At 36.7% G+C, this 14605-nt stretch overlaps 1 protein-coding gene across 2 annotated transcripts in view; it reads right to left on the bottom strand.

Annotated features, from left to right (window-relative positions):
* Positions 1 to 13560, bottom strand: part of ptprna (protein tyrosine phosphatase receptor type Na) — a 37034-nt gene extending 23474 nt beyond the window's left edge. The window contains exons 1-9 of one of the 2 annotated variants that reach the window (XM_079619168.1): positions 13214 to 13560; positions 9703 to 9753; positions 4620 to 4730; positions 3847 to 3940; positions 2340 to 2493; positions 1948 to 2257; positions 1392 to 1517; positions 1149 to 1180; positions 332 to 603 (exon numbers count right to left, since the gene is read on the bottom strand). In XM_079619168.1, the coding sequence (XP_079475294.1) occupies positions 332 to 603; positions 1149 to 1180; positions 1392 to 1517; positions 1948 to 2257; positions 2340 to 2493; positions 3847 to 3940; positions 4620 to 4730; positions 9703 to 9753; positions 13214 to 13289 (1226 nt within the window). In that variant the 5' untranslated portion in view covers positions 13290 to 13560. The remainder of the gene's footprint in view (positions 1 to 331; positions 604 to 1148; positions 1181 to 1391; positions 1518 to 1947; positions 2258 to 2339; positions 2494 to 3846; positions 3941 to 4619; positions 4731 to 9702; positions 9754 to 13213) is intronic. The other variant, XM_079619169.1, reaches the window with a different exon arrangement.
* Between the last annotated feature and the right edge of the window lie 1045 nt (positions 13561 to 14605).

Raw genomic sequence — 14605 nt, 5'->3', positions numbered from 1 at the left:
ATAAAAATTGAAATGGTGTGTAGATTTGATGTGGCCACCTTAAATTTATTTTACATAGAATAAAAAAAAATCTATATATCTTGCCATATATTTATATAAAAACTGCTCATGTCTTTTCCAGTCATAATTGCATAAATTATTTGACATAAAATAATAAATTATTTTATACAGATTGGACTCACAAAGAGGAATTTCCTGATTAAATATTTTAGAAATAAGAAAAAAATATATATTGACTACAAATTTAAATTAATAAATATAAATATATAGGTAAATGAACAGTACAAAACCATAAAAGGTTTTAGGAGCTTGACTGTGACTCCTACTGTACCTCTGATTAGTGACGATGTATCCATATTCCTCTCTGGTGTTTGTCCCATCCTTAGCGGTTTTCAGGATGTTGGCGGTTTTCTCTTTTAAGTCCAGGTCTTTTGCTGACAGGGTGGGTCCTACACTGTCTTCCTTAGGCACAGTGGCAGGGGCCGGTGTGGATGCGGGTCGAGTAGGGGTCCGCTGGGATGGTGGGGTGGAGGGCAGAGCTGAAACAGGTGAGGGGGGTTTGGCTCCTTTTTGTGACACCTTTTCACTGCCTTCTACAATTGTCTGTCGAGGAAAACACAAACTGTTACGTGTTGGAAAAAAATAACTTACTACAAATTATTCTGCATAGATTTTTTAAACCTGAAAATGCAATGTACAGCTAATTAATTACTCTTTCTTTACAATAAGGTTCATTAGATAACATTAGTTAACTACCTTAGTTAACATGAACTAAGAAAGAACAATACTTCTACAGCATTACTCTTGGTTAATATTAATTTCAACATTTACCAATACATTATTAAAATCAAAAGTTGTATTTGTTAACATTAGCACTGGGAAGCAACATGAACAAACAATGAACAGCTGTATTTAACAAAGTTAACAAAGTTAACAAAGATTTACTAATACAGAAAAAATGTATTTCGCATTGTTAGTTCATGTTAGTAAAAAATACATTCCAAACTTTTTCAAGCTTTATGATAAGTGGCAGTGTTATTTAAATAATTAGGTGACTCATTCAACTGTGTGTTAAAAGTGTTGTTTAAAAACGAAACCAGTGTTATTAGTGTCTTTTAGCGTTTAGATGAATCATTACATGCACCTACCTCTTTTACCGTGACTGTCCCTGGGGATTGATCTGAGGAACAGAAAGATGAGAAAAAAAACATCACACAGTGCTTTTGTCCCCCAAATAATCTAAATGGCATTCAAATAAAAACTTGACGTGCATGATAATAAGACCAGCTGCAGTGACTTCCTCCTATATGATTCAAGCAGTTTTGACGATGCATATGTCTGCATGCATGCCATAAGTACACATTTGTTTGTGTTGTGATGCCACTTCATACCTGTGTTCTCCATGTTTTGTAGCAGCTGTAACACTAGAGTAAGTCTTTTTATCTGCTGAGGGCTCAGGTCTCGTGGGTCCACCCCAAGACCCTTTAAAAGACTTGCCAACTGCGCCAGTTTATCATCTGTAACACAAAGTGTAACACATTCAAGAGTTCATTGTCATATATCCAGGTGACGTTGTTGCACCATACAATGAAATATTAACTCTCCAATCCCTCCCAGCAAACACTAACATCAAAAATTACAGTATTGCATTTCCTGGGATTTACACCATGACCTAGTGTTATATTAGCGCCAAAAGCTTCTATTTTAGATACAGGAATCCCATCTTTGAGTTTCACAAAAACATATTTGCATTGTTAAATTTAGGGAAGGAAATCTGTGAGCAAACAAGTTCAAAATACACATGCAAGATACAATAAACAGCTCCATAATATGCATTTACCCCAAATTCAAAACTAAAGCAAAAATGGCACGTGCAGATTTTAATAGTGAATTGATTACTATGACCACATCCTAACATACCATCCCCCAAAAAGGTGCTCTACTCACCATCAAGTCCGGCAAGAGAACTGTAGTCCTGAGGGGGTTTCTTGTTGGTGCGCTGGGTTGAGCTGGGCTGTTCCTGTAGGGTGTAGTCCTCTCCATATTCCAAAGGGAAATCTAGATCCTCGTAGTATGGAGCGGCGGGGAGGGCTGCTGCCCCCCTGTGACGGAACGTGGGTTGTGCGGAAGAGAGGTAGAGAGACACTGCATCTTCCAGGAGCTGGCGGTCTCTGTCTTTTTGCTGGGATCCAGTTCGAGAGGGTGGTCGCTGGTATCCCATGCTGCTGTGAGGATGGAGTGAATGGGTCATGTCCTCCTGTTAGAGAACAATGAGAAAATTAGTCTTTTTTTTAACTCATAAATCTGGTTTTCCATGCTACTTTCTATGGCAGATTTACTTGTAGGTATGAGTACGGGTCCATTGGTAGGGCTTGCATCCGGAGCGAGGAGGACTGGTGGGGGTCTAAGACCATGTAATCCATGTAGCTCTGAGCTGGACCAGGCTCCGAGTTCGGGCTGGAATAGACCTTCTTAGCTGCAGGCTGTGGCGGCCTGAAAAATTCAGTCAGTCGCATTAAATCTAATACCAGAGATCAAACATCTGAGGTCCGACAAGACCTCTGATATCAGGTTTTACCGAAAACACTCAAAGGAACAGTTGTAAAATATAAATTGCTTTCTCTTCTGTGTAACACAAAAGGAGAAATTCTGAAGAATGTTTTTTTTTCAATACAATCACAATAAATTGGACATTTCAAACCTCAAAAAGGATGCAAAATCACTTTAGAAGTATATCTAGGGATCGTAAATACACGCCTGTGCAGTACATTAGAAGTCTTTTGTGTGAGAAACACAACAATATTTTCATAAGTCATATTACTTGAAAATCTTGGCTGTGTCTGAAATCGCCCCCTATACCCTTAAACAGGGCACTATTTGAGGGAACAGCCATTTGTAGTGGTGTCCGAAACCATAGTTGACGTTATCGAGTGCACTCATTCAATCCCATAATGCACCGCAATAATGAGTGTACAACTGACGTACACTAAGCGGGTAGAGAATACCCATAATGCACTGTGAGAGTCTCGTGCTGACCAGAAGATGGCGCCCGCAGCTGAACCATCAATCCATCCATTTTCCAAACTGCTGGTCCAATGTGTCCACAGTGTAATACTGTATCATACAGGTATAAATCCCTTTTTAATGGATTATTCAATTGTTTAATTAAGTTGTATACATGTTAGTTTCCATGAAGGAGTTCAAGATCTTTTCAACTACTGGAGCTGCCAGTTTGCTAAGTTTCAAATGATTATTAAACAGCAAGCACAAGCGGCAGCCCTTCCGTCGCACTCAGTGTCCGAATTCACTCACTCGTTTTCTTTCACTCCTTCAAGTGGATAATATTAGTGGAGTAATGTAGGGAATAGTGAATGAGGGTATAGGGGGCGATTTCGAACACAGCTCTTGATATCTGTTGGAAACCGAAGGCCTTGTAGCAAGCTCTACTTTGAACATTCATGAGGTAGTGATTCAAGAATAAAATATTCTGTTGAAACACATTGATTGATAAGGTCTGAAACACGGTCTGAAAAATTAATTAAAGAATCAGACTGATCTGGTCGTCAAGTTCATCTCGACTCAATAATCCTTTACCAGCTCAGTGGAGGGAAGTGAATAACAATTAAAAATTCACAAAGCTCTTGTATGAATAATAAAAACTTAAATACAGTGCACTTTCATGATACTTTTATGGCTATTTTGTGCTCCAGAATCCATTAACTGTAATTGCACAGAAAAAAATTAAAATGTTGCACAGAAGAAATCATACAGGTTTGGAACGACATGACGGGGAGTAAACGATACTGTTCCTTTAAACTAAAAGTCGTATTTGTTTCTGGTACTCACTGTGCATTCTGGATCTTTTGGGAGCGTGTGTGAGGAATGCGGCTCAGCTCCTTAGCAATGATGCGCTGGGTGATTTCATCCTGCCAGGAGAATCCTGTCCACATGCACATAAACACACACATCATTACAGACACACGCGCCATTACAGGTGTGCGTTAGTGTGCATCGTGAGTGTATTTCTTCTTCAAAACAAGTCAGATAAAACTCAGATACTCAGTGTGTGTGTGTGTGTGTGTGTGTGTGCGTGCGTGCGTGCGTGCGTGCGTGCGTGCGTGCGTGCGTGCGTGCGTGCGTTAGTGTGTGTTAGTGTGCGTTAGTGTGTGTGTGTGTGTGTGTGAGGACACAAATTTGTATAATGACATGCGTATTACACTGGTATTACAACTTAAACGTGGTTTATGAGGACATTTCATAATTCTGAGTCCTCATAATTCAAATAGCTTAAAAAACGTAAAAAACAATGATTTATAAAAAATGTAAAAATGCAGAATGTTTCCTGTGATGGGTAGGTTTAGGGATAGGGGCAGTGTAAGGTGATAGAATATACAGTTTGTACAGTACAAAAACCATTACGCCTATGGAATGTCCTCACAAGTATAGCAAATGTGTGTGTGTGTGTGTGTGTGTGTGTGTGTGTGTGTGTGTGTGTGTGTGTGTGTGTGTGTGTGTGTGTGTGTGTGTGTGTGTGTGTGTGAGTGTGTGTGTGTGTGTGTGTGTGTGTGTGTGTGTGTGTGTGTGTGTGTGTGTGTGTGTGTGTGTGTGTGTGTTCTTACCCTGAATCATTAACTCTTTGAGCACTTCCTGCAGTCTCTGAAGAACAGGAACAGAGACCTGGTACTGAACCTGATCATGTCTGGAGCTCCGACACTGTCCAAAGATCTTGTCTGTAGTACAAACAAAAATGTATTATTCAGATTTAGAACACTGAAGAGAAAATTAGGAAAAACATTTTTTTTTAAATAATATTTCCACAATATTCTTATTAAATAGTGCAAAAAACCCAGCGCCTTCTCAACTAAGTTAGGTTGAAAAGTTACTAATGTTAGTATAAACAATGTCATCTTAAATACTCATACAAAAAATACAGTGTGTGACTAAGAGGCATATTAAAATGTCAGACAAAATAACCCATAAGAGAAAAATGAGCCAGTTTCCTGACTAACAAACACCCATAACATATTCAACCCACTCCACACACACTTTCATACGCTCACATCCCACACATACACCACTGACTCATCCCTGACTAAACCTCCAGTTGTGTGGTTTAAAAAAAGACCTTGATCCCTTAACACAGATGAGCTCTAAACATGAACCCGGCCATTTTCTATATCTCTGAGCGAGTCTGTCCATGAATATGACTCACAGCTATTTGTAGCACAGACGGAGATGTGAGAGCACTATGGGGGCGATAGATCAGTTGCCCTGGGGCATGGAAATACACAGTACATTATTACATCGCAATAGAAGTGCGACCGAGGAGAACTGATGTCACACCGCCGCTTTAGTAAAAGAAATACATACCGTACACAACACAAAATCATTGGTAACACTTTACAATATGGTTTATCATTAGTTAACATAAACTAAAGCATTTATAAATCTTAATGTTAATTTCAACATTTACTAATGCATTATTAAAATCAAAAGTTGTGTCTGTTAATATTATTTCATATATCTGAACTTACATCAACTATAATTCATGTTTTTTTAACTAACATTAACAAAGATTCATAAATACTGTAACACATGTATTGCTCATTGTTAGTTAATGTTAAAGCATTAGCTAATGTATATGGGATCTTATTGTAAAGTGTTACCAAATTGTACATTGTACACATATTTATTCATAACATACACTTTTTAAAGGTTGCAGCATTTTTATTGTATACTATTGCTGACAACAGAACATCGGTTTAGACCAACCCACATAAATACATAGATTTTGAGGCAACATTGAGGCTACATGCTTATTCATGAATGATGAAGCTTTATTCAATATGATGCTATAGCTAGATTTTCTTTTCCTGTTATATAATGTAATGTTTTTGATGTTACACAATGTAAAAAAAAAAAAAAAGTAACTTTTGTATATGATGATGTGGAGTTAATGATGTATTCAGTCATTGAGTGTGATTGGTAATTGCTGGATCTTCACAGTGATTGTTCATGATATCATTTTAAATGTGATCGAGCTTGAACAGTTGTATATGCCTGATGAAGGTCATGAGACCGAAACGTTGCTAATACATATTTTGTGATACTTTATGCAAATATTGATAGTGTGCGGGATTTCCTTTTGTTTTTGAGGCTACACACATATAAAACATACACATGTTTGTTAGAATCTATTCTTGACCAAATTACTATTTTGAAATGACAGTACAAGCGATGAAGTGAAGGTTTAGGGAATCGCTCTCTTTTTTATTTTGCAAACGTACACCTGAGGTCTATTATGTTTAAACCCATTTTGCCACAGAAATTAAACAGTAAAGAGTGTTGGTCCCACTTTATATTAGGTGTCTTTAACAACTATACTTGCATATAACAAAATGTTAATTGCAATGTACTTGTTGTATTCATTTTGTATTGCAAAACACTTTTGCTGCTATTGAGAAGTTCACAACAGTGTAATTATAGATGTAATTACAGAAATGAATTACAGATGTAGGTTACAATGTGGGGTATTTTTTTTTTATATAAGTAAAAACATGTACACAATAAGTGCATTGTATCAAATGATTAATTTAATTAGTACATAATAATTAAAGACACTGTGGATCCCGAGTGTCTTACTGTATATCAAAGGTTAATAACTATTTTATTCTCTCTTTCATTAGTGTCTCTGTACATATTCAGTGAAATACGAACACCTGCCTTTCAATTTGCAGAGCTGGGTCTGATTACAAATACATAATTATTCAGATTCCAAAAAAATGGAATTCTTGTAAACAGATTATATTACATTTTAAAATAGGCTACTTGTAATCAGACTACAGTTACTTTTCTATTGATTACATGATTACATGTTATTCTCAATGACGGTAAATTATTAATAATTCATTGATTCTACATCTTTTTTATCTTGTACATTTTCCTCACTAAAAGTCTACAGCTTATATACATCCAGAAGGTCTGCTCACACATTGTGCCTCTAAAACCCACACAGCATTTGGTCACTGGATTTACAGAAATCAATTCGCTTTAATAAGTGTTTTCTTAACACTGCATATCTAATCAGCTCTTAACAAACACATTCATTATGATTTGAATTATCACTCAGTGAGTCATTTAACCATGATGTATTACTGTCTTTGGGAGGCTTTTGTCTTTCAAACAAATTTACATCATTTCATATTTACATCCAATGTAAACTTTTTTTTTTTTTTTTGTCAGCTGAACCCCATTGCCATAATATATTTATTTAAAGGTCATTAATACAATTAAGTCAATAATAATAAATAATAATAATGAAATGCAGTTCTCTGATGTTGGTTAAATGACATGCAGGTAAACAACATTTTTTAGTAAATGTTTTATTTTTATTGTTTTTATTTTAATTTTTAAATTATGATTTAATTAATTATTAGTTTTTTTATTTTTTTTTTATAAAACTTCCATCATGAACCTGAGTCTGGGAAACCCTGACGTAATGCAATATTTAATGCTGGTCATGTGGTTGAAAACAAAGAATGGAATGTATTTTTTTTCTCTTTGTATGGTACAAGATTATTCTATAAGTCAATGTGATAAACGATTTAGGTCAAAAGTAATCTTAAAGTAGTCCGATTATATTCTACCTAAAATGAGTAACCTGCATTACTAACTACAATTTTTTTTGTTATGTAATTTTGAAACAGTAACTGACTAGAATTTGTAAGTAATCTACCCAGCTCTGTCAATGTGCGTGTTTGAAGGTGTAAAAAACCTTCAAACAGCTTTTCACTGAAGAAAAACAGTTTATTTATACACCTATGTTTCATCATTTCATAAGATTGGGAACACAGAAACCTTGACCGTGTACAGCTATCCAAGACCCAGATAACCGTCACAGTCTTTAAAACGCATTTTAAAGAGCTCCTTGTATTTGTGTAACCTCTTTTGAATTGGCAGGTATCCGTGTGGGTATATAATGTGCGCGTTTGTGCGTATGAGACGTGATTGTGTGCGTAAGCACCGGGTAGTGAGTCATCAGTGATTGTGGGGGCGTACACCCAGCTTCCATGGGCTTGATGATGTCACCGTTACCAAGGGGATGTGGAGCAGGGGTGGGGGGCGGGGGGATTTGATGGAGAGAGAGAAGAGCAGGTGACAGAATACTATGGTTTATGGCTGTGGTAATACAGACACGGGTAAATCCCTGAGAGGAGTACAAAATCATATAGATGGGATATGTGAATGATACCAGTTGGAATTTTCAGGTATTGCATTAAAACACACAAAGCGATATGGGTATACCGATACACACTCTTAAAAACAAAGCTTCCAAAAGTTTTTTTTTTTTTTTTTTTTTCAGTGATGCAATAGAAGAGCCATTCTGGGTTCCCCAACAAACCCTTAGTGAATAGTTTTTAAAAGAACCATTTTTTTTTCTGAGTGTAAAGAAGATTTTAATAATCTAAAGAGCCTTTATTCCACTGTAAAGGGCGTTTTGTGCAATAGAAAGCTTTTGTGGACGTTAAAGGTTCTTCATGGAACCAACATTCCCAATAAGGAACTATTTTTAAGAGTGAAAAATACATACAATAAGCATCACTGATAACTTCATCTAACGTCGTCTAAATGTTTCATACAGTGGAGTTCAAAAGTCTGAAACCACATTATTTAAATATATATATATATATTGAATCCTGCAAATTAACAGAAAGGTTTAGGATGTTGCTACATTTTTGCTGCATGTTTGTGATTCCACACTATTTCTAATCAAAAATGCACACTTCCGACAATGACTTTGTGAACTCCTTTGCACTGATGGTCAAATGTTCTTGTTTCAATGAAGCACAAGATGCGTTTTGGATATATCTCAAATAAATCGTGCTAAAGAACATCAAGTTTTCCGCTTGTTTACAGGTTTAACATGTACATTTAGGGTCCTAATATGCATCCTTTAGAGGTAAATAAGTTACACATGTGTACCTTTTAAAAGGATACGGCCCCAGTGACAGCTTTATGAGAGTGTACTACTTCTGAAATTCATTGAATGAATTAATTAAACCTTTTATTCAAATTGTTATACTAATAATATCAGTTGAAATGAAAAATTGGGTATCACTTTATTTTACGGTCCTGATCTACATGTAGGCTACATACTATTTACTTATTATAGCAATTACAAAAACTGTAATAACTACTAACCCTGAACCTATTCTTTACCCATGTACAGCTACTTTATATTACCCTTTCTTAGGTAAGTACATTGTGTACACAACACGTACTGTAAAATAAAGTGTAACCAAAAATGTTCTTAAATAATGCAAAACACAAGGTTTTCTATAGTGGTCCCAGACGTGTGAATCCTATTGTATCTCCACTTGGACATCTATAGGGATATCTGACGCAAATAACGTAAACATCCTCCTCCACACCAACTTGGTTACTGTTGACTAATATAAAATGAGTGAAATTTCCTGCTGCGTAAATTATTTAGCTGTGTGTATGCGTGTCTCTTGTTGCGCCGTAGCAGGATGTGGCAGATCTGTGCTGTCAAGCGATGATCCGGAACTCACGATTAGTCATCAAGAGCAAGAAATAGAGACAGGACACAGAAGATAGCACCGAGTCCTTGTTTTTTTGGACAGAGAATTACTGTATCTATAATGAACGACATCAAATATTGTCCCCGTATGTGATACTCACCCTCAGAGCAGAACTGCTCCCTAGAGCACAGCCTCTTCTCAAACAGGCAGCCTGCATACAAGAGAGAGAAAAAGATAAATGGAGAGATAATAAATATAAAGAAAGCAACTGAAAATAGAATAAAACATTTAGGGCCAGATTTACTAAAAGCTCGCACCAGCGCAAACCCTATGGAGTGAAAAATGAGCAAGAACACTCAATTCACGAATTCACAATTCAGGTGTGGAGCTATTTTAATGCGGCTGACCTTATTGCGTAAGCATTTATAGGAGTTTCCCTTTCAGATGCAAAATTAATGTGATTTATGGGTATTTGAATAAATAATGCAACGTGTTTTAGAGACAGAACGCGTTTTTTCCATTCCACTGCGTTGCTTTTCCATTGTTTTCCAATGTAAACACGCGCTAGACGGGTGTCTTTAACTGTTGGGCTCACATCTTTTGCAGCATTGAACGTTCTAAAACGTTTTTTTTTTAGTTCCACTGACCTACATCATGAGTTTTTAACAGCAAAAACACATTCTTTGTGAACCGGCCCTCACTAAGGTTTGCGGTAGTCGTTTTACTGGTATTTGCGCCATTAAAGGGGACTTATTATACCCCATTTTACAAGGTGTAAGATAAGTCTCAGGTGTCCCTTAGTGTCTGTCTGTTAAGTTTCAGCTCAAAATACCCCAGAGATCATTTATTATATTATGATATCATGTTGTAAATTCCTATTTTTGAGTGGAAGGAAAATCATGCTGTTTTTGTGCATGTACTTTTAAAGGCAAATGAGCTGCTGCTCCCAACCCCACTTTCCAAAAGAGGGCTGTGCCTCCGATACTTTGCCAAAAACGAAAAAATATCGGTCATGCTCACGTGACATTGCAGTTCTTCATTAGCATGAAAGTTCAATATCTGCATTCGTTTTATAGACACATCAGTCCAAACTTCTGATATGGTTTTTTGAGCGCACACATCCGAAGCACGCGCACAGAAAGCTGGTTGTCAGACGGAACGTCCTGAGTCTTAAACGAAGATCTCTTTCACGTTATTGCGCTTAAACTGTCCCGCACCTAATTATCATCGGCTCTGCTTGTTTGCGACACTATACGCTAATTTGCGAGTCATTATGGAAATGTACTGCTTCTGTGCTCTTTAATTTGTGCATTGTCAGAATCACCAGCAGAATAATCCACTCCCTTTAGCGCTTTTAGGGAATTTGCAGTTTCACGCAAATTTTCCTTTTTTAGTAAATCAGGCCTTACATTTCAAAGCAACTTCAAAGCATTTTTGTCTGTGGCGATAAATAAAAAACACTGTATTCAAGTAACCTTCATCTCAGCATGGGACTATGAACAAACCTGTCAAAGCTGACTCTGGCACAAGTGTTAGAGCTTAAAAACACAGTCCGAAAGCGTATAAACAATATTGAATCAAGATGAATCAATGACAAGAATCATTCATCCGTGATGGCCTATGATTGGAGTAGCTTGTTTCCCCTAAGATGCAGAAATCTGTGTGGGCAGAGAGAAAGAGGAGGGAAGCTCTGGGCATGTGCCGAACACAGCTGATCAAATAAAAAGGCAACATAACTGCCAGTGAGCATGACCTGACTATGCTTGAGCGTGTGTGTGTGTGTGTGTGTGTGTGTGTGTGTGTGTGTGTGTGTGTGTGTGTGTGTGTGTGTGTGAATCGCCAGGCTGGCCAACAGCACTGCTGTCAGGGGAACCGAGCAGGACAAACAAAGATAAAGAGTCAGACTGATAAAGCTGTGGGAGAATAAAGTAAAGTGGCATAAAAACAAACGTATACCATTTAAAAAGCATGGGGCGTTTTTAAATCATTCTGAATGGAAATATATACCGAAATGTGTTTTTATATATATATAAAATGTTAGCTTCAAAACATAACACTTCACTCTCATAATACTGATGAGCTCTATATATGAAGAGTGAAGGTTACTCAACACAATTTCATTAAAGACCTATTTTTGAAACTAAACACTCCAGTTTACCTCAATGACAATTTGATTGTGTAAATTGTGTAAAGTTTGTTTATTATTTATGGCTATTTTCCAGTAGAGCAAATGGACTCAGACAGATGATAAACCTCTTAGAAATAAAAAATAAAATAAAAAATTATCTGATGTCAACCTCTCATTTCCACTTTCCAATGATTACTTATCACATCAGCGAAGATCACCATGACCGTGTTTTACTCACACTGGATTAATGATTTAAAAAAGTGCCCTGAATTCCTGTATAAAACAAAATGAACAACCATTGACAGATTTTAGTCTCAGGCAGTGCAAATCTATACTCAAACTGGAATAATCATTATTAATTGTGTAAAGATAATAAGCAATATAAATGCACAAAATACTCCAATCAGTTGTCTGTATACATTAGTATCAAAAACCATTAAGTCGACTCTAAACCTAATTCTAAAAGGTTTTTCCTATAATCTTTACAAAGGCAACACTTGCCATTTTTCTTTAATATACATTTATAGTCCTCTGGTTTAAGCCTTTTTTTAAGTCTTAAACAAAACTCAATAATATAATGATTGGACTTGGCAACAATAAATATCAATCAGAGACTCATGAAACAAGGTGTGGGCAAATGCAAGAATGATGGACAATGACCCAAATAATTGATGCTGCATTTCATTTACACAAAACTATAGCCTTAACCATCCTGTGCAAAGGGTATCTAGTGAGAATCCTGCTGTTGAGCTCTACCATTCATAAATGTCAATAGTACCTATAACGCACAGATAAATTAAATACCAACAACAACCCTAAGAAAAACGGCGTTTATTAAGCAAACTACGACAGTGCACTCGAGAGTCTGTTAATCAATAGAAAATATAAGATTTAGTAGATGACAGTATATATTACAGAAATATTTGCAAATGGGTCACTCGTCCAATGTCGCCGAGGCGTGTCGCCAAGGATACAGAGAAGAGTTATTTCTATTGAATAAAAAGTAGTTTCCTTAACCAAATAATGGTTAGATAGAGGGGAGAGGATATATATCGGATGCTTTAAAGCCTAAATAACCTATGATAAAGTGGATAGATGCTATATAAACAAATATCAGCATTGGCCCTCTCCATGGTGCTGAAACGCTCTTCCTTGACACGGTCCATTCCCACCAGTTGCGCAATGAAGCTGAATACAGTTCAGTTTAAGTCTACAACACTTCTAATGCATCTTTTTGCGGAGAAATTATCACAATGTCTTGGCAAATACAATATGCAAATATTCTCACGACCAAACACAATATGCAAATAATCTCAAAAGTGATTTCAAAAGAATGGCACATGAACCATCTCATACGCGTCTCGTAAATCACTAAACTGCCTACGTGTAGAAGCATTTGTTGTACTGTATATAAGTAAATGTGGCCACATCGTAATTGTCATAGGCCAGAAACCACACCGATGCACAATGTCTATGCACAATGAAGCTGAAATTCTTTTCGAGATATTTCTCGAAGATTTTCTCATCTGCTGACATTACCTACCGTATTTGCCTGCCATTCCAAGCTGGCAGAATACGGACATCAAAAACAGGGCTCTCCATACTCGTGGATGCATCATATTAACTATCCACGGGATTGAAGTCAACACGCGTTGTTTTATCGCCCTCCGTCAAGAATTTAAATCCACATCTTGTCTGTCGGTGCCGCAGGCTTGTGCTAAACGCTTGTAGCATAAGTGATGGACGCGTCAGGTAAAACACATTAACTGTAGGCTTTCGTTTTAGGCAGTAATAAACATACAGAGGCAGTAACGAATGTACATAATTTGTGGTGCGGATCTGGAGCGGGAATCACGATCTTTCTTCACGGATGTGGAGGGGACCCGCAATTACGTCACAGGGAGCCCAGGAGATTTGTGAAGAGTCTTGCATGCAAAAGGAAGGAGGGGGCCAACAGACATCTATGAAGAGCGGGCAGGATGTGTGGCTGTCTGTTATTTAGCATTCACTATATTTTCGGCGACTGCAGAAGATGACTGAATCCTTCTGTTGGTTATGGTTTTCCTCCTCCCAGAAGGAATGAGACGAAAAAGAAATGACATCACATATCACTGAGGAAAGATTGGATGTCAAATGAATTTTTCCTTAAAGGCAAAATCCATGATAAATGCTATTGTTGAATTTGCATACAGAAACGTGTTTTCTATTATTGTCAGTCGATATGTTTAGACTGTCATTGAATGTTTTACATGAAACGTTCATTGGTCTCAAGTCGCAATCATTTTGTGCACGTGGAGTAGATTTGTCAGACTGCAATGTTTCTGTTGTTTTTCTAAAAAAAGGTCTTCATACACCAAGTCCTATATTAGGATTACAAACATATGACAAATCAGTATTTACTGTCTCCGATGTGCGGCATAGCCTATAACCACTTTTATTTTCACATTATTAATAATCAAGAAAAAGATGAAAATATACAAAGACCTTCAGGAGAACAAGAAGCTTCAACAAAATATTCGTAAGTAGAAGCAGATAACCAAAGGAAGAAGTAAGGATAATCACGTATACACATGGAATGATAAATAAAAAATAAAAGACAAAGATAAATGGTTAGGCTACAACACATTTGCTATGGCGAAATAATGCTAACAAGAGATCATTAAAAAAAAATGAAAACAATGGAATAAAGCTGATTGACCCTATAATCAATAGTCTTTACAAAATAATTCTTCACATTAATTCAGGAATCTATAACATTTGTATTGCTAGTTAATCAAAAGAAAAGAAAACCGTCATCATCATTTATATACGTCACCATGATCTACAACCAATTGAGACGGTAACAACAAAACACGTCATTTTTACGAGGATGTGCAGCTGATTAATATGAGCTGTGACTTTTTTTAAAATCTGAGCTGTGGTGCCACCAACTGTT

The sequence above is a fragment of the Phoxinus phoxinus genome (assembly GCF_949152265.1).
Source record: "Phoxinus phoxinus genome assembly, chromosome: 7".
NCBI classification, from domain to species: Eukaryota; Metazoa; Chordata; class Actinopteri; order Cypriniformes; family Leuciscidae; genus Phoxinus; species Phoxinus phoxinus.
Note: the sequence above shows the minus strand (reverse complement) of the source record. Positions and strands in the feature narration are given on the sequence as shown.